General features: G+C 42.9%; 1 protein-coding gene across 2 annotated transcripts in view; it reads right to left on the minus strand.

The window, feature by feature from the left end:
* LOC137503872 (ethylmalonyl-CoA decarboxylase-like) overlaps positions 1–20,749 on the minus strand; it is a 52,021-nt gene that overhangs the window by 22,510 nt on the left and 8,762 nt on the right. For both annotated transcript variants that reach the window (XM_068231485.1, XM_068231483.1), the window contains exons 2-3: positions 14,380–14,522; positions 11,116–11,168 (exon numbers count right to left, since the gene is read on the minus strand). In XM_068231485.1, coding sequence (XP_068087586.1) covers positions 11,116–11,168; positions 14,380–14,522 — 196 coding nt within the window. The remainder of the gene's footprint in view (positions 1–11,115; positions 11,169–14,379; positions 14,523–20,749) is intronic.

Here is a 20,749-nt window from a genome sequence, read left to right on the forward strand (position 1 = left end):
TAATGAGCCATCCTGCCGCCACCGCTGCTGCTGCTGCCTGCCCGCTGCCACCAATGAAGGAGGGGGAGCGCTGAGAGGAGAGCCCAGGTGAGGGAGCCCACCGATCTGCCACACTCTCCTCTTATGCTACGACCCCTCCTGCCCCCCAAAAGTCCCCGAGCGGGCCCTAGGCAGGGGTCGCATCCCCTATTGTTACGCCAGTGCACTTCACCCCAAGGGTTTTTACCCTAACGGACCAGAGCAATTTTCACCTGTCAACGCTCTTCCCTTTCATTTGCCAATAACTTTTTCAATACTTACTACACTGAAATGATGTATACCTTGTTTTTTTCCCCACAAATTAGGCTTTTTGGGGGTGATATTTGTTTTCAGTAATTACTTTACTTTCTATGCATTTTAAAGGGAAAAACAAGGAAAAAATACACAATTTCTCCAATTCCACCCCCTATAGTTTTAAAATAAATAATGCTACCATACATAAAACCCATCCGTTTTATCTGTCTATTTGTCCTGGTTATCACAAGGTTTGAATTATGTCCCTAGTACAAATTATAGTGACAATATATTATTTGGAAATAAAGGTGTATTTTTTCTATGTTGTGGTTTTTCTTTTCTCATTGCACACTGCCAATGATTACAAGCCCTTATTAGCAAAATAACAGGAATACACCCTCATGGCATACATATTTAAAAAAAAAACTAAAGGCCCTAAAGTAACTATTTATGCATTCTGTTTTCAATTCTGTCACTTTTGGGTTTTCTTACAAGTGTTTTATTTTGGTACAAAATATATGAAAATAACAATCTTATTGCTTTTCATTCAGTTTGCAGCTAAAAATATTTCAAATGTCATAGGCCTCAGGTCTCAAACACCCCTAATTCTATTCTTTTGCTTGTCACAATTAAAATGATACCCTATATGGATAATCAGATAGCTTCTTGGCCACGCAATACACTGTTAACCATAAGCAGCACCGATTGATTTTTCAAAAGAAATAGTCATTCTTTCTTATAAAAGCCCATGGAGCATCTGAACAGTCAAGAAAAGCCATAAATGTCATCATTCTGAAAACTAGAGACCCAGGCCTACTCAAATATACATATTTTGTAACATTTGTACTTATGCCGCTTTGCTGCAATTGTACCATAACTTTGAAAGTTGTATTTTTTTTACAGTTTTTTTTTCACATTGGCACAAAAATAACAATAAATTACATAGGCTTCATCTCTCAAACACCCCAAATTCTATTCTCTCGCTTGTCACAGCTAAAATCATAACCTATATACATAAATAGTTAGGTTTTTGGGCACATGGCAGACTGTAAACTACCAGTAGCACTAAAGGCCCTTTTTTCACCAAATGGAACAATGTCATTCTTCTTATCAAAGGCCCTGGAGTGACAGAACATTTGATACATGTCAATAATGTTACCATTCTGAAAACTAGAATGGGATCATCCCACGGGAGCGTTCTGTGCATGCGCAGTACAATATTTTCTCCTACTGCGCAAGCACAAGATACTCCCAGGGGTGGGAGCATGATCAAGGACGCCGTGCAGGTCAAGTCGCCGGCGAGTGGCTCTGTCACCGGAATCGAAACTAAGCCACTGCAGGGACCAGAGGATTGTTCCAGGATGTCGCAGGTACAGGTATGTTTGTGTGCGTTTTGCCACAGACGTCAAAAAACGCTTTAGCACATGCACGCTCTCGCACGTGCTCTTTATATCAGGGAAGACACTTGTAGGGCGTTTGCCCCTGCGATTCCTGAGTCTCTGTCGGCTTTTGCGTTAATGTTTAACGCAATGCGAACGTTTACGCATTTCTTTGTTTGCGGCATCATGTACTGTATACAAATGTGTGCATTGTGCAGAAAAAAGCAGAAAGCTGTGCAATTTAGAAAAGCGTGCAAGTTAAGGTTCGCTTTAGGCAGGAAACACACTAGACTTGCAGGGCTATTTCCCCCTGCGATTCTGGGGTCTTTGCAGGCTTTTTCGTTTGTGTTTAATGTAAAGGTTTTTCTGTAAACATATCCGCATTTCTGCGTTTGCGGCGGCATGTACTGTATACGAACATGTGCGTCTTGTGGGAAAAAAAAATCAGAAAGCTGTGTGATTTAAAAACACACAGAAGTTAAGGTTCCCTTTAGGTAGGGAACAAACTAGACGTGCGCATTTTGACATGGACGGCAAATTTCTTCTTATCAAAGTCAATAGCCTTGTGCGGGAAACGTGTCGCAACTGTTTATTCACGTTTGGCGTTTTTCCATGCATTGTTATATTGCACAACTTTCTGCTTTTTTCCACATGACGTGCACATTCGCATAATGTCCATGCCGTCAGAAATGTGGAAACGTTCCCAGAAAAACGTACACATTAAACATGAATGCAAAAGCTCAAACACAAAAGCCGACGGAGACCCGGGAATCACGGGAAAACGGCCCTGCAAGTGTGTACCCTGCCTTAAATAACTGGTGCGAGGTGCCGCCTCCTGCCCCTAGCAACCTATCTGTCCCTCGCCGCAGTTCTGCCTCCGTTGCAGATGCCGACCTCGTCAGGTCGGTATCCTTTGCGCCTGCGCAAGCGCTTGGCTACGAGCACTTAGCCATGACGATCGTGATCACGCTCATGTGCCCTGGAGCATATTGCGCAGGCACAGGTGAGCAATCGCAAGCAGCATGGCCACGCGCTCGCACAGGCACAGAAGATGCCGACCTGGCAAGGTCGGCATCTGCATCGGAGGGGATCCCAGGATGCTAGAGCTAAGGCAAGGGACAGATAGGCTGCCAGGGGCTGAAAGAAGCCCCAGGTTGTCACTTTTAAAGTGCACTTTAGTTTGACCGTGCTCAAGCGTTTTAAACACTGGCTGGACGTTTTAAAGCATCCATTAACAGGAACCAATTGGACGTTTTAACCACTTGCCGACCGCACACTCATACCGTGTGGCGGCAAAGTGGTAGCTGGAGGACCAGCGACGCAGATCTGAGTCGCCAGGTGCCTCCCTAATTAATCAGGAAAGGCCGCTCGCGCGAGCGGCCGTTTCCTGTCAGATCACGGAGCGGGTCTCCGTGAATAGCTTGCGAGCCGCTGATTGCGGCTCGCAGACTAAATGTAAACGTAGGAGACATATGTCTCCTTTGTTTACATTCTACGGCGCTGCTGCGCAGCAGCGCCGTAAGGCAGATCGGCGATCCCCGGCCAATCAGCGGCCGGGGATCGCCGCCATGTGACAGGGGACGTCCTGTCACTGGCTGCACAGGACGGATAGCGTCCTGTGCAGCCCGGATCATCGGGGATGACAGGTAGGAGAGGGAGGGGGGGAATTTCGCTGCGGAGGGGGCTTTGAGGTGCCCCCCCGCAAACCTCAGGCAGGCAGGAGCGATCAGACCGCCCCTGCACATCATCCCCATAGGGGGGAGAAAAGGGGGGCGATCTGGTCGCTCTGCCTGCACCCTGATCTGTGCTGGGGGCTGCAGAGCCCACCCAGCACAGATCACTAAAAACAGCGCTGGTCCTTAAGGGGGGGTAAAGGGTGGGTCATCAAGTGGTTAATACTACTGGTGGTCCTGAAGTGGTTTATCAATCATTTCTTTCATATACTAACATGCAGGATGACATCACATTTATTGCTTTATTTACTGTAAACAAATAGAAACATAGTAAGGTCATTGAACACACTATTCCTCTCATTTTTCACAGTTTTAGGCTAGGTTCACAGTGGGAGTTTCCGTTGCACTTACTGTAACAGCGGGAATACAATGGAATGGGAAAGCGCTGCAAACATTATCTGCACATTACATTGCATACAGTGAAGCACAGTCAATTAAAAGCATGCTTCACTGTTACTGTTAACCCGCGTGTTTTGCAATAATGCACTGCTTGAACACACAGCACTGGATGTAAGGAGGAAATGATAAGGTTTAACCAGTTCACCACTGAGTGGTTTATCCCATTATGGTTGTTGAACATCAAGGCAGTCCGGGCACCATCACTTTAAATTACTTTTAATTCCTCTTCATGCCAGATACAAGTACAATGACATTAATCAAACATGGAAAAATCAATCCTGCATGAGTAGTATGGCGAGGTGTGCAGAGATCGGGTGACCAGGGGAGTAAGAGGACGGCACAAGGACACACGCACGTGAGCAAGCGCGGTCTGGCGTGAAACGGCTGTTGTGCCGTCCTCTTACTCTCCTGGTCACCCGATCTCTGCACACCTCGCCACACTACTCATGCAGGTTTGATTTTTCCATGTTTGATTAATGTCATTGTACTTGTATCTGGCATGAAGAGGAATTAAAAGCAATTTAAAGTGATGGTGCCCGGACTGCCTTGATGTTCAACAATTTTGATAGTAGTTTTCTGCATTCATATTCCGGCAGCACGTTCTTTAGCTTAATATCTATGCCACTTGACAATAGATGCCGGGGTGACGACTTTACCTTTATGACAGCAAAAGCAGGTACCCTCAAGAAGTTCAAATAAGATACTGAAGTGCTGAGTGTTTGTTTTCCCTTATAGCGTGCTTATCCCATTACGGACCAGAGCGATTTTCACATTTCAGCACTCCTCCCTTTCATTCGTCAATAACTTTATCACTACTTATCACAATTAAATGATCTATATCTTGTTTTTTTCACCACCAGTTATGCTTTCTTTGGGTTATTTATATATTTATATAAATATATAATTTATTTATATATTATTATTAATTAATTTATTTTAAATACATTTTAATCAGAATAGTAAGAATTTTTTTTATTATTTCTGTTGTCGACCATTATAGTTTCAAAATAAAATGTGCTTCTGTGGATAAGACTCACATATTTTATGTGCTTATTTGTCCCAGTTATTGCAACATTTAAAATATGTCCCTAGTACAATGTATGGAGACAATATTTTATTTGGAAATAAAGGTGTAATTTTTCTATTTGCATCCCTCACTAATTACAAACCTTATTTGCAAAAATTACAGTAATATACTCTCATGACATACATATTAAAAAAAAGTTGAGTCCCTAAAGTAACCATGTATGTATTTTTTTAAAATGTCACTTTTTTTGTGTGTTTTTTTTATAAAAAGTGTTTTATTTTGTTAACTATGGGAGAGGAGGTAAGGGGTTAATTAACCACTTCTCTACCACATGTTTTTCCCTTTCTGTACTAGAGAAATGTTCACATCATGCTCCTCCCATTCATTGACCAATAACTTTATTGATACTGACAGTGAAATGATCTATATATTATTATTCCAGGACAAACTAGGCTTTCTTTTGGCAGTAAGTATAATAATTATTTTATTTTATATGCATTTTGCAGGGAAGAAGAAGAAAAAAAATGGAAAAAAAAATCATTATTTCTAAGTTTTCAGTCATTATAGTTTTAAAATAAAACGTGCTATGATAAATAAAACCCACACGTTATATTTGCCAGTTTGTCCAAGTTATTACAACATTTACCATATTTTTCGGACTATAAGACACACTTTTTCTCCCCCAAAAGTGGGGCAAAAAAGTCACTGCATCTTATAGTCCGAATACAGGAAGTCCCTGACTTAAGAATGCCGCCGATACCAACCGCCGCAATGTCAGAGACTCCCTGTGTCTTGTCTCCGCCTGCCCCTCCTCTGTAATTAGTGGTAGCATGTTGCACGTATAATCTGATTTCACTAGCTGAGTAGTTAGCAGCAGCCATAAAGCCGATCGGCCCCACAGTGTAATTAGGGGCATCCTTATACTCTGATCACCCCACTGCTGTGTAATTGGGGGCATCTAAATAATCTAATTGCCTCCCGCAGTGTAACTAGTGGGATCAGTATATTTGATCGCACCCAGCAGTGTAATTATCAGCTGTGTTTAACCTGATGCTCCCCCCCTCCCCCCCGCACTGTAATTAACAGTCGTGTATAACCCAATCGCCCCCCCCCTCCCTACCCCGCAGTGTAATTAGCAACCATTCATAACCTGATCCTGGAAATCCGCGCTGTTCAGAGACCTCTCTTCTCCACCAATCTTCCCCCTTGTGCCGGCTGCCTGTAATGATGCGATCAGGAAAAGCCATCACAAGGGGGAAAAATGACGGATGGGAGAGGTCTCTGAACTGCATAGACTTCCAGCATCAGGTTATGAATGGCTGCTAATTACACTGCGGGGGGGGGGGGGGGTGATTGGGTTCTAGTCAGCTGCTAATTACACTGGGGGCGTGATCGGGATATACATAGCTGCTAGTTACATGGGGGGGGGGGACAAGCTGAGGATAGGGGGACAAGCATAGCACACAGGGAGACAAACTGAGGACACAGGGGCACAAACAGATGACACAGGGAGACAAACTGAGGAGACAGAGGGACAAGCATAACACACGGGGACAAGTTGAGGACACAGGGGCACAAGCTGAGGACACAGGGGCACAAGCTGAGGACACAGAGGGACAAGCATAACACACAGGGGGACAAGCTGGGGACACGGGCACAAGCTGAGGACACAGGGAGACAAGCTGAAGACACAAAGGGGCAAGCATAACACACAGGGGGACAAGCTGAGGAAACGGGCACAAACAGAGGACATAGGGAGACAAACTGAGGACACAGAGGGACAAGCATAACACAGGAGGACAAGCTAAGGACAAAGGAGCACAAACAGAGGACACAGGGAGACAAGCTAAGGACACAGGGGCACAAACAGAGGACACAGGGAGACAAACTGAGGACACAGGGGCACAAACAGAGGACACAAGGAGACAAGCTAAGGACACAGGGGCACAAACAGAGGACACAGGGAGACAAGCTGAGGACAAGCAGAGGACGCATTGAGACAAGCTGAGAACACAGAGAGACAAGGTGCAGACACAGGGGGACAAGCAGAGGACGCATTGAGACAAGCTGAGAACACAGAGAGACAAGCTGCGGACACAGGGGGACAAGCTGAGGACAAAGGGGCACAAACAGAGGACAAGGGGGCACAAACAGAGGACACATGGGGCAGAAACAGAGGACAAGCAGAGGACACAGAGAGACAAGCTGAGGACACGGGGGCAAGCCGAGGACACGGGGACAAACAGAGAACACAGGAAGACAAACTGGGGACAGATGTGGGACACAAGAAGTACAAGAGGGCTATACTAATTGGGGTGTAAAAATCCACAAGACGCCCCTGGACCATGGACGCACCAGGTTTAGTGTATTTTTTCCCCTGGTTTTGCCCTCTAAACCTAGGTGCGTCTTATGGTCTGGAGTGTCTTATAGTCCGAAAAATACGGTAAATTGTGTCCCTAGTACAATGTATGGCGATAATATTTTATTTGGGAAACAAAAGGTGTATTTTTTCAGTTTAGTGGGGGGTTTTTATACTATAATAATAGTTACATGCCTTTATATAAAAATAAGTAAGTAATATACCCTCATAACATACATATTAAAAAAGTCCCTATAGTATTTATTTATGTTGTTTTTTGTTTTTTTTTAATGATGTATTTTTAAAAAACATTTTTTTACAAGTGTTTTATTTTGGTAACTATGGGGTAGGGGTGGAAGGGGTTACAAATATATTTCATTTTTCTATGTAAATGTGTATAATTGTGTATTTGGATGTAGTTTACTTTTTGGCCACAAGATAGCACTTCACAAAGTTCCAGATTATTGTGTAAACAGTAGAAGAGAAGCAGTGCGTGCATCTGTTTACTTTCGGTTGCTGAATGAACACTGCATCTCACTGACGTAGCTTTCATTCATCACAGGCATGGCAATAGGGGTTGGGAAAAACTGTTTCCGTTCCCGATTATGGAAGGAAGGCATAGCGGCTAAAGTGAACGGGAGCAACACAACGATTGCGAGCGGTGGCGGTCAGTAAACATTTTTTTTTTATTGTAATGTATGTAGGTGTAAATTTACTGTTTGGCCACTAGATATCTGCCCACTTTTATTCCTCCCATGTAATGAACAGTACACAGAGGAAGTAATGTGTGTATGTGTTACTTTCACTTTTGTCGATGACCACGGGCATTTCATTGATGCTGATGATTATTGATCACAGGTACTTAGATTGGTGAATGGGAACTGTGTTCCCATACACTGATCTCTGTATTAACAGGCGGCGACATGATCACATGCGGGAGCGTGCGCAGCGGCGATCGCGGTGAGATACATATATCTATGCCCCTGGAGCTAAGATGACGTCTCCAGGGGCGTAGATATACTGTCTAAAATACATTAAGTGTTTAAAACTACACTTTTTTTTCCTTGTGCAAAGGAAACCTTATAGCAACCTTGGGGCTGCCATTTTTTTTCTCAGCAGGTGCTACCTCTCCCGTAGAGCCGCAGCCATTGCAATGTACGACAATGGAAGTGGTGTACATATTATGATTCCAGTCCTGCTGCTGCATACACTGTAATTGTACTGTGAAGCAGAAGAAACGACAGCTCCAGGGTAGAGACTACCATTATGCTTTTGTGCCCTGCACAGTGTAATAAAGTGCACCTTTAAAATTACCCTTGCACTTTTCTAACATATAGCGAAGTAAACTTATATTTGTGAAACATTGCCTTTATTTTGCCTGCACCTGCCACCTTCAATAATTAACCTATTAAATCGGATTAGTCCTGTGCAAAGGTCCAGTTCAGTCCAGGAGAGCTCATGTCTATTGTACAGCAAAAATATTTCAGCATCTCTGTTCCTGGCTTTGACTCCATCGAATGAGTTAGTAATATACTAGGTTTCTGAATTCTGTTTAGTTCTCCATTCCTTGACAAAGGGGACTTGAAGTGCAGCATACTTGACTATTATTTATATTGGTGTGCTGACTGCATTCTACTACTTACTGATTGCCACAAAGTGATGTGATTCCAGATCCAGCAGTTGCAGCCTGGAAGTCCTAAGCATTCTCTGACATCATCACACGCATACGATATGGGATTCAGCAGAACATGGGCACCACATTATAGGAAGGTCATTGATGTTATAGAACAAGTACAAAGACACACAAACTAAATGAATCAGAGCGATGGACAGTCTAACTTACCAAGAGAGGTTGGAAAACTGGGCTTATTTAGCTTGGAATAAAGACTACTGAGAGGGGGCCTAATTAATATGTATAACAACAACAACAACAACAAATAACATTTGTAAAGCGCTTTTCTCCCATGGGACTCAAAGCGCATAAGCATGGCTCCGACCATCGTGGTACAGAGGAAGAATTTTAGAAGTCTAGAAATGCCAGGCTAAACAGGTGGCTTTTCAGTCTGGATTTGAATAGCTCTAGGGATGGTGCTGTCTTTACTGGGTGTGGCAGGGAGTTCCAAAGAGTAGGAGCAGCATGACAGAAGGCTCTATCTCCAGATTTTTTGAGGTGGACTCTGGGAGTGACCAAGTTTATAGAACTTGCTGATCTGAGGTTGTGAGAGGTGTGGTGCAGCTTCAGCAGGTCCTTCATGTATCCAGGGCCCAGATTGTGCAGGGATTTGAATGTCAGCAGTCCAATCTTGAAGAGTATTCTCCATTCTACTGGTAGCCAGTGCAGTGAGCGAAGGATCGGTGTAATGTGACAGTGGCGCGGCTGGTTTGTTAGCAATCTGGCAGCAGCATTCTGCACTAATTGCAGGCGACGCAGGTCCTTTTTGGGGAGGCCAGCATAAAGGGCATTGCAGTAGTCCAGCTGTGATGTGATGAAGGCGTGGACTAGGGTTGGAAGATCCTCTGGGGGAATCAGATGTTTAATCTTTGCAATGTTCTTCAGATGAAAGTAGGAAGATTTAACTACAGATGAAATTTGGTTTCTGAAACTCAATTCCCCATTGATTAGTACGCCAAGGCTGCGCACAAGGTTGGAGCTGTTTATGTCTGAATTCCCAATCCTGATTGGTGTTGCTTTAGGATAGAGCTGTTTTGATGGCGAGTGCTGGCTTTGGACAAACAGGATAGATACATCAAAGGGCAAACGAAAACTTTGTAAATTAGCTTTTTATCTCTAGATCTATACAAAGGACAAGAAGAAAGTATCTACTCATTGAAGAACATTGGACCACCTATGTAGAGGTTTTGCCACCTGTGTGGAAAGGGGCTCTTTACAGTGAGTGGTTACATTTAATAATGGTTTGGTTGCTTCCTTAACTTTAATCTACAGCTATAACCACTATGATGGTTGAACTTGATGGACACTTATCTTTTTCCAACCTTGATGATTATGTAGCTATGGAGGGAAGCTAAAAAGGTGGTTCCCATACAGACACATTTGCTTGGCTCTCTGCCAAGCAGTATGTCCTATAGTATGGAGAGAAGAGGTAGGAGCATGAACAGGAGGCACACTACTGACAGCTGTTTCTGTAACCTTTAGTATCAATAGACCGAACAAGATCCAAACTAGTAACATGGTGGTGGAGCAGACATTGCACCAGTGCACACAATAGACTGTTACCAGAAAAAGGCCATGAGAAATTGTTTTAGGTGACAAAATGCTACTGTGTATGTAGTTTTGAGGAAAAGATGGAAAAAAACATGGAAAAAGAATCTCCCGATTTATGTATTGATGACCGTGTCAGATTGCAGATTCATATGTATGGTATCAGCAGACAACCCTGCCCACCATATCTCAAGAATGAAATCTTGTCCAATGGCTACTGTTCTTCCTAAGAGATGTGATACCTGTTGCAGTCTCCCTTTATAAATATATTACTATGTCTATGAGTACTCATCCAGTACCTCTTCACTAAGGCTAGGTTCTCACTGTAGCCAGACCTCCAAAGGCCAAAGGGACTGGACAAAGTAGTGTCCGCTCTGGTGATCTGTTGTAGTCCGGTTGGAGCTCGAAGGAGTTGTATTTCAACCATCTATATATAAGCTTTATGGGAAACACATTGGTTCTCTAGGAAAAGTCACAGTGTGCGTAACGCAATGGATCCAACAGATCTTTTGCAGACTGACAAGTGTAAATGGATCCTATATATAAAATACGACCTGTCGACTGTTAGGTTTCCCATGCTGCAAAATGGATAAAAAATTAACCGTTTTCCACTATAATGGGAACACAGCCTTATGGTGATTACTTTCTTAATATATATATAATATATATAAAATAACTCTACTATTAATCACCATAATGTTACTATGGCACAAAATGAACAATACCTTTGTAGTCTTGCAGTAATGTTTTGCATAAACATGCACACATTTATCCCATCCTGTGGAGACAAAAGAGAAAAACACAGCTGTCACCTAAACAGGGAAACTTGCTTAAAAAAAATTATAAATTGATTTGTAAGTATCGATTTGCCTTAATTATTAATACAATGGCTTCTTATTGACGAGGCACATCTGTTTACTCTAATTATTTATGTTTTCTTGCTTCTATGATTTTCCAAACTCTTTATTAAGTCTAAGGTTGAAGGTTCTCCTTATTTTCTTTTATCTTTTGCACACATCAGCAGCATAGGTTAAGCTTTGTCCCAATGAAGAAACTCAAGTTTTAACAAAAAGTTCATGGCGCTGGGAACCAATTTGCATCAAAGTTTGCATTTTTCTTTTTCTTTTTTTTTTCTCTCTCCACCTTCAATTCTTCTCCCTCATCCCCTATGTGATTGATCCTTTGGTAACAGAGTCCACATTGATAAACCCCTTAGTGACCAAGCTCTTATGATAGACTCCTTAGTGAAACAACCACTGTGACAGATTGGGCCTGATTCACAAAGCGGTGCAAAGTGTTTGCACGCCTGTGAAAAGCCCCTTATCACGCCTAAACTTAGTTTAGGCGTGATAAAATGAAACTCGCGCGCAATTCCCGCGCGTAAAGCTTTGCGCGCTCAATCGCGCGGCGCACGGTGCAGTGCGCGTGATGTGCCCATTAAACCCTATGGGTGCTGCTCGCGGAATTACGCGATTGCGCGCGTAAAACTTTGCGCGCGGGACTTTGCGCGCGATAAAGAGCACAAATCGGTGCTAACTCAGCGGTGCAAAGCTTATCACGCCTAAAGTCTTTTAGGCGTGATAACTGAGTTATCACCGCTTTGTGAATCAGGCCCATTGTCTCAAAGTGACTCTGTCAGCCAGAATGGCGAGGAGGTGGCAGAGGCAGCCAGAACCAGGACAGGAGAGGAGAATATCACAGCAACTGCTACAAAAAGGCTTGTACACATGCTAGATGATAGTTATTTGATTGTTAGGGAAACACTGTGGGATATGAACTCTGTACAGACATGCTGCCCAACTATATATAAGCAGAGTGTACTGTCAATGGGGAGGGGGAATGGGGTGGTGCATGAGCAAGGGGCAGGTAAGTACAAGGACAATGGGCTGCCCCGCAGCGCCATTTAACCACTTTACCCACAGCGGTGCGGATTTCTCCGTCCCTTTTTCCACCCTGTTAACACCAAGGGACGGAGAAATCTGCACCTGACGCCTCTCCCGCCGCTGTCCGCGCTCCCGCTCACTTGTCCGCGCGCCCCCGTGCTCGTGCACGCCGCCGCCCGCTCGCCCAGAGATCAATGAACGGGAAAAACCGTTGCCATTCGCTGATCCAAGCCCCCGCAATGATCAGCTACTTCTACGAAAAGCAGCGCGATCATTGTGAAAAAAAAGTTTCCCAGCCTCATAACACTTCCTGCAAGCACAACCACAAATTAAAAAAATACATAAATAGTTACCTAAGAGACTGAACTTTTTAAATATTTATGTCAAGAGGGTATAACACTGTTACTTTATAAACTAAGGGCTTGTAATTAGGGATGGACGCAAAACTTAAAAAAATGCACCTTTATTTCCAAATAAAATATTGGCGCCAAACATTGTGATAGGGTCATAATTTAAACGGTTTTATAACTGGGACAAATGGGCATAATGTCCCACCTAAAGAAAGCCTAATTGGTGGCGGAAAAAACAAGATATAGTTCATTTAATTGTGATAAGTATGATAAAGTTATAGACGAATGAATGGAGGGAGCGCTGAAAGGTGAAAATTGCTCTGGTGCTCAAGGGGTAAAACCCCTCAGTAGTGAAGTGGTTAATGATATACTTGCCTTTAACGTATATCCTTACCTCAAGTCCAGGACACTAAAGATGGGTCTTGGATGGATCTTCCAGCATGGCAATGATCAACAACATACCACCAAGGCAATAAAGGAGTGATTGAAGAAGAAGTACATTAACCCCCCTGGCGGTATAAAAAATTCCGCCAGGAGGCAGCGCAGCAGTTTTTTTTTTCTTATATCATGAAGCGAGCCCAGGGCTCGCTACATGATAGCCGCTACTCAGCGGCATCCCCCCGCCCGCTTCGATCGCCTTCGGCGATCTCCGAACAGGAAATCCCGTTCAAAGAACGAGATTTCCTGGAGGGCTTCCCCCATCGCCATGGCGACGGGGCGGGATGACGTCACCGACGTTCGGGACGTCATTGGGAGTCCCGATCCACCCCTCAGCGCTGCCTGGCACTGATTGGCCAGGCAGCGCACGGGGTCTGGGGGAGGGGCCGCGCGTCACGACGGATAGCGGCGATCGAGCGCGGGGCGGCGGCGATCGGTGTGCTGATGCAGCTAGCAAAGTGCTAGCTGCGTGCAGCAAAAAAAATATTAAACAAATCGGCCCAGTAGGGCCGGAGAAAACCTCCTGCGCGGCTTACCCCGAACGTTACCGCCAAGGAGGTTAAGGTCATGGAGTGGCCTAGTAAATCCCCAGACCTCAAATTTATAGTTTATAGAAAATCTGGATAAGGAGCTGAAGATTTAGAGAGTATAGATGAATGGGCCAGAATCCTTACTGAGATGTGTGCCAACCTGGTGACAAACTACAAGAACATTTTACAGTTTAAAGTCATATTTTGAATGAGAATTAAATACTTATTTCTACTCAATGACATGCAATTTATAACTTTTCTGTATTTTTTTTGTTCGTACAATCACTGGTTAGGCCTTGTATTTATATTGTTAGTAGGGTCTGATATCTCTTTTTTTCTGGAGCAAGCTGCATATTTAATACATATAACCTAATGAAGAAAAATTTTATTTTTTACAATATTCATGTATAAATTATTTGATCAATGTTTGCCCTCTAACAAAAAATAACTTAGCCCTAAATATACTTTGTTAAATGTATTTAAGATGCTGGCATCTTATCTGCTGGCAAAGTGAATGTGATTGTGTGTGAAGTGAGCAGGAACATTACTTGATCTCCCAGAGTGCTGTGGGGTGAAGGCTGGAGGAGATGTTTAGCCTAGGCTAAACATCGCTGGGAGGGAGGAGTTACATATCAATGTGTATACTAATATACAACAATATATAGATATAATATACAAAGGTTTCTGATGCTGAAACCAAGATAAATAAAATAATTATTCAGGATTCCAATTTTTATTTTATGTTCTGTATGACTCTTTATAATTCCTTAAACCCCTGCAAAATGTACCTGTTTGTTGGCAATAGCTATCTCTGTTTTCAAGTCTCCCCCAGAACAGAATGTGTTTTCTGCCCCATAAACAATTAGTCCTTTTCCTTGTTGCCACTTCTCCAGATCACAAACCCGTTCTTCTAATTCTACCGCCATTGCTCCTATGAAAAAATAAAAAATCAGCAAAAGTTGGGAATGCTATGACAATAACATTAAAGAGAATAAATGATTATATTTGAGCACCACATTTCACACAAAAAAAGAACACTGAACCTACACTGAAATTGTACTACACAATATTATCTATAAATATATATAGGTTAAAAGTTATTAAGTTGATATTGAGCCCTGAAAAGTATAATTATGCCAGGTTGTTTTGAACTGCCTCCATGCCACATCTTTTGTGAATAAAAATATTGGACAACAAAAAAATGCAAGTACGGTACTTGCCCTCAGCAAGAAGACCGCAATAAGTTTTCTGTGACAGAAGAAGAAAAGCGTCGGCACTACAGTATTTGCGCTGAATTTGAAAAGATATAGCATAAAACACACACCTCTTCATCCACACTTCTGGTATTGATAGCATGCTCTGGTTGATTAGAAGTTGCAATACGATAAAGGAGAGGAGAGGGAGACAATCGGCACTGCTTCTATTGGTATTTAATCGAGAGTGTGGTGGAACACATGTAAACAATCCAAGACAGTGTATCTTCAAATTGTGGCATCAAAAATATTCATTCAACGTAAACATGCATGAACATACCATTGTCTGAGGTGGTGTGGTGGCAGTGCGTGCTGGGCACAGATAGCCTTATGGCGCTTCTACGGTGCCACAATTTGATGCGACAATTTGAAGATACACTGTCTTGGATTATTTACATGTGTTCCACCGCACTCTGGATTAAATAGCAATAGAAGCAGTGCCGATTGTCTCCCTCTCCTCTCCTTTATCGTATTGCAACTTCTAATCAACCAGAGCACGCTATCAATACCAGAAGTGTGGATGAAGAGGTGTGTGTCTCCTCTCCTTTATCGTATTGCAATAAGTTTTATGCCTTACGAATTTGTATCTAATGCTCCGTTCACACTTGGGCGCTTTCACACTTCTTTAAACGCTTTGCTGATCACCAGGGTTCAGCAAAGCGCTTCAGCACAAATAGTTCTATAGGATTACTCACAGTGCAATTGCGATTTCCAATGATCGCAATCACGCTGCATGGCATTTTCCTAGTGCAGTTCTCATTGATGGAATGAGTTATTGCAAAACGATATTGCGTAAAAATAAAAAAATCACAAAAAATAGCAATGCAAAATCGCTATCACTAAGTGGTTGCGAGAAATTTGCAGTTCCAAGTGTGAACAGGGCCTAACTGTGCAGCTATAATTATCTGTTGAACAGCTTCAGACTACTGTGGAACCTACAGTGGTGTAAAAGTCAGCAAAAATGGGGAGAAATCTCACTAGATATATTATAATGTATAAATACAGCAGCTATGCAATAAAACTCCATGGCAGCTTTCAGAACTGATAAACTGTAATTTGTAAACAGGTGATAAGCTGATATGATATGGAAAGCAGAAGGAGCCACAAAATTAAAATATCTAAGCCCCAAACAGCAAAGGACCTCTGTAATGTAGCATAGTGTAAATCACTCCTCTTAACCCACAGAAATGAAATGAGCAGAAAGCTGCGACTTTTTAAAGGCTGGGGGCCATATGCAATTCACATTTTTCTCCTGAGTTTTCTAATAGGAGATATTTTTTAATCTTCAATTTGAATTAACTTTTTAAACTTGGAATGGAAAAAAAAATCAAAAAGTAGGTGAAAAAGTTCTGTCAAAACTATTTGGAGTATTTGTTTGCTGGGGGTGTAAAAGGCATTTTATTTACAAGTTGCGGAAATATTACCTAGGAGAAAACTCAGGTGAAAAAGTGAATTGCATATGGGCCTGTGTGTGTATCCGTCTCCACCATTCCCCCAAGACACACTCATGTCTCTTCCACGTTGCTGTCTTTCACTTTCGTCTCTCTACTTTCCCCCCACTCTCTCTTTCTCCCACTCTCCAATCTCGGTCTCATCATTTCTCTTCCACCCTCTTCTCCCCAAAAAATAAAAATAACACTGTCTCATTGTAACTGCTATTATGTATTTATATAGCACTGACAACTTCTGAAGCACATTGCAGAGCACATAGTCATGTCATTGGCTGTCCTCAGAGGAGCTCACAATCTACGGTAATCATACCATAGTTGTAGTCTAATGTCCTTCCACATTATTATTGTTATGTATTTATACAGCACTGATATCTTCTGCAGCACTGCAGAGTACATAGTCATGTCACTGACTGTCCTCATAGCAGCTCATAGTCTAACCCCAGCATAGTTATAGTCTAATTTCCTGCTATATTATTATGTATTTACATAGCCCTGACATCTCCTGCAGCACTGTACAGAGTACCTGGTCATGTCACTGACTGTCCTAAAATGAGCTCACAATCTAATCCCCACCATAGTCACACTCTAATGTTCTACCATATTATTTTATTGAACGTGGCTGAAAGAGACCTCCCACACCAGAACATCCTGGGTTTCCCCCTGAGAATGGGTATTGTTAAAAAAATTCTCCTACAGTAAAAAAAAAACTTTACCAGCAAGGGTCCCTATGGTTCCTGGTCCTCCTTTTCTATACTTAGCAGGTGTCTTCTGCCTTGGCACTACTGTGACACATCTCACCTCTTCCTTTAACCTGCTGAGCGGTCTGGACGAGCTCAGCTCGTCCAACACCGCCAGAGGCTGCCGCTCAGGCCCTGCTGGGCCGATTTTGATGAAATAAAAAGCAGCACACGCAGCCGGCACTTTGCCAGCCGCGTGTGCTGCCTGATCGCGGGGGTCCCCCCAGCCGCCTGAGCCCAGCGTAGCCGGAACAAAAAGTTCCGGCCAGCGCTAAGGGCTGGATCGGAGGCGGCTGACGTCAGGACGTCGGCTGACGTCGATGACGTCACTCCGCTCGTCGCTATGGCGACGATGTAAGCAAAACAAGGAAGGCCGCTCATTGCGGCCTTCCTTGTTTATTCTGGGCGCCGGAGGGCATGAAAGCGCCCTCTAGTGGGCTTTCATGCAGCCAACTTTCAGTTATTGTAAGAATTGGACGGTTTGAAAATCCATTCTTAGAGCACATGTTTCAGACAAAGGACGTCACTTCCTGCTTAACTGACCTTAGGCGGGGATAAAGTTTGAATCTCCTGAGGGGCATCCTTTCAGCCAATGACACTGAGCCTCCTCCTCAAAGGGATGTGATGTAGGGTGAGGGGGTGGAGTCAAGGGGTATATTGTCTTTGACCATGTGCTGTGAGGGGGTCTTTTGCTGGAATCTGCGGGGGTGAGAAGTGGCTTCTTGGATCTGCTGGTGGGGCTGTGGTAAGATGTAAATGGGTCTGTGTAATGTGGGCTGTAAGGAGGAGATTTAGTGGGAAGCTGCACTAATGTATGCAATAATGAAGCTGCAATAATATATGTATATATTAATGTATACATTGTGGGCATTGTTTCCTAAGCTTTATGTGTTCATATTGGTTGGATTTCTCTGTACATGCGGTTTTCTGTAGTTCATCGGTATCTGTACCTGTTTCGCAAATACCACTTGCAATATAAACTTTATTTATACTGTTGTTGATGTGTATTTCTTTGCCAAACGACCACCTAGAACTTACGAGAAATCGGTATTGTTGTCTTTATTAATATCTCATTGTTGATGCAATATTTTCAGCAATATCGTATTTCTTACATAAATGGTGAGCTGCAGGTAGGAGGTGTGTTATGATTTGGCGGGAAAGCATATTAATAACTGTATAATATTGCATGCTGGATTTGTGAGATAGGTCTGATGTTGAGCTTATACTGCAGAAAGGTTTTGTGAGAAATTGTGGTAAGCAGCCACATGGTTTCAGTGTAAACTCTGCCTATTGTTGTGTGCAGAGATCACAGTGTTTGCATTGAATAGACTGTCCATTGTTGTTGTTTAGGGGTAAACAAAATGGAGACCTCTGTGCAACTGACTAAATTGAAAAACCAGGAAAGTATTGTGAATATATTGCAGAGCTCTGTAGATCCGTGGAAGCATGCCCAGATGTATGTGTATGATTTGATCAATAATAAGAAGTTGAAGAAAAAGGAGGCCAAAGCTAAGCTTATCTTTGCAGCACAGTGGATAGCAGAGCGATACAGAGGTGTTGTTGAACAAAAATCAAACCTAGAACATGAGGTTCAGAGGCTGAGGCAGGGAACACACTACATGCGTTTCTGCGCGTTTTGCCGCGAACGGCAAAACGCGCACGATTTTAGATGCTATTGAAATTAATAGCCTAGCTCGGGAAACGCTGCGCCGCATGCGTTTGTGCGCGTTTGCGTTCGCGTTTTTCTCCGCGTTTTGTACCCGCACAGTTTTCTGATTTTTTCCGCACATTGCATGACACTACATGCCATGCAAACGCAGAAACGCAGAAACGCACGCGGAAAAACGCACGCGTTAGACGCGACCGCAAAACCCGACGGAAACCTGGGAAACGCAGGGGAAAACGGCCCTGCAAGTGTGTTCCCTGCCTGAAGGACAATGTAAAAGACTTACAAAGTGCAGTCTCCATTTTAACAATTGCTGCTGAAGAGGCCAATGTGGTTTCCATTACCCAGCAACGAATTGTTGTGGAAAATAAAAGATTGCTTCGTCAGAATGCAGGTCTGACTGAGCAGTTGAAGGATGCACAATGCAAGTTGGAAACATTGTCTGTGTCCTCCAGTAGTGAAGCAGTTAATCAGTGTCCAAGTGAAAGTGATGCTGGTTATAGTGGTTCTTCTGAATGCAGTGGTTCTTCAGTTATTGAGTTGCCAGAGAGTATGCAGGAGGCGCATTCTCTGGAAAGGCCCATTCAGGGGAACAGGACTTTAGAGAGTCCAAGAGATGATTTGAAAAGGAACCCTTTCAAATCGTCAGTGCAGCACAAGAGAAATCTCAATAAGGTGTTTGCTGTGCAGCCCGTAAGGGACAGCGCTGTACATATAGTGAATAAGCCCCAGAGAAGGCATGAGACCCGGCGTTGCTTCCAATGTGGGGAGCAGGGCCACATAAAACAGTTTTGTCCATCACTTGGGAGAGACAGACAGAATTATTTCCTAGATAACAAATTCCTTACCAGGAGGAGAGAAACGGAGGTGTACTCTCCTAGGTGGGGGAACGGGCAGAGGAGCCAGGATAGGGCCTGGATTCCTTACAAAGTTCTCAGATCACAGACTGAGCAATTACAAGCTGAGGTAAGTTGGCTTCGAGGGAAATTTGCTCAGGAGGTCAATGAAATAAAGCAGGAGATACTGGAATATAGGAAAATTAGGAACATTCCACAACACCGTTTGTGCAGGGATCTTGTTAGAGGTTAATAATGGTTTTCCAGTTTCTGTTCCATAGGAAACCGAGGAACAAAAGAAGATCCCAGCTGTGTTTTGTTGTCTGTCTGTCTATGTATGCGTTTATGTATAAAGAGGATCCTAACATATTTTTTTAGAGTTAGGAATAAGCCTCTTTATTTAATTGATCATTTTATCTACAGTCAGAAAAGTTAAATTCTAAATTACTGTTGTAGCTTCAGGTGCTGACTGTAGCTATATAAATCTGAATGGGTTGCCTTTGTTACTTTACTATAGTAGAGGGTTTTGTGAATGGCCTGAAGGCATGGCAGGTGAGACTGAATTTTTGTTTCCTCACCTCTTGTAAGGACCCATGCACAAAGTTGCGGGCCATTGAAATGTTTTTGAATATAGCGTTTTACAAAGGCAACAATTTATTTCGGGAAAACCAGATTTAAAATGCCTTAAAATTTGTAATGTAAGGTCAATTATGTTAAGGAACAAATGGTAAGGCCTTGTTCAATCTGGAGTTTTTTTGTTTCTGGTTGTGAGCTTTGTTTCAGGTACCTTGCATATACTTGAGAATTGCAAAGCACACAACAACAGTTTTTGCTTTCAATCCTTTTACTGGGTTGGGGGTTTTATAGATAGTCAAGTGGGGGATGTTTGCTCTAGTACAGATGTTATACTACAGAAAGCACAAATTAAACTGTCCCTATTGTTAATGTAAATGCCCAAATAATTAAGTGTACAGATACAATATGCAGACCACATCTAAGCTAAGATTTAGCCAGAAGTGTTGAACAGATTCAGCAGAAGTTGAAAGCCCCATGTGCTTTCATTATGAGTGTCTTCACCCATGAAAGTTTTTATAAATGCAGTCAAAGGTCCACAAGATTGTAAAACTGTGTAATGGGATTGAACTGTGTATGTCTACAGAGACCCTTTTCCAGATAGTTGTAATAGCATTGCAATTAGAGTGTTACAGTCCAGAT

The sequence above is a fragment of the Hyperolius riggenbachi genome, chromosome 4 (genome assembly GCF_040937935.1).
Source record: "Hyperolius riggenbachi isolate aHypRig1 chromosome 4, aHypRig1.pri, whole genome shotgun sequence".
Lineage (NCBI taxonomy): Eukaryota > Metazoa > Chordata > Amphibia > Anura > Hyperoliidae > Hyperolius > Hyperolius riggenbachi.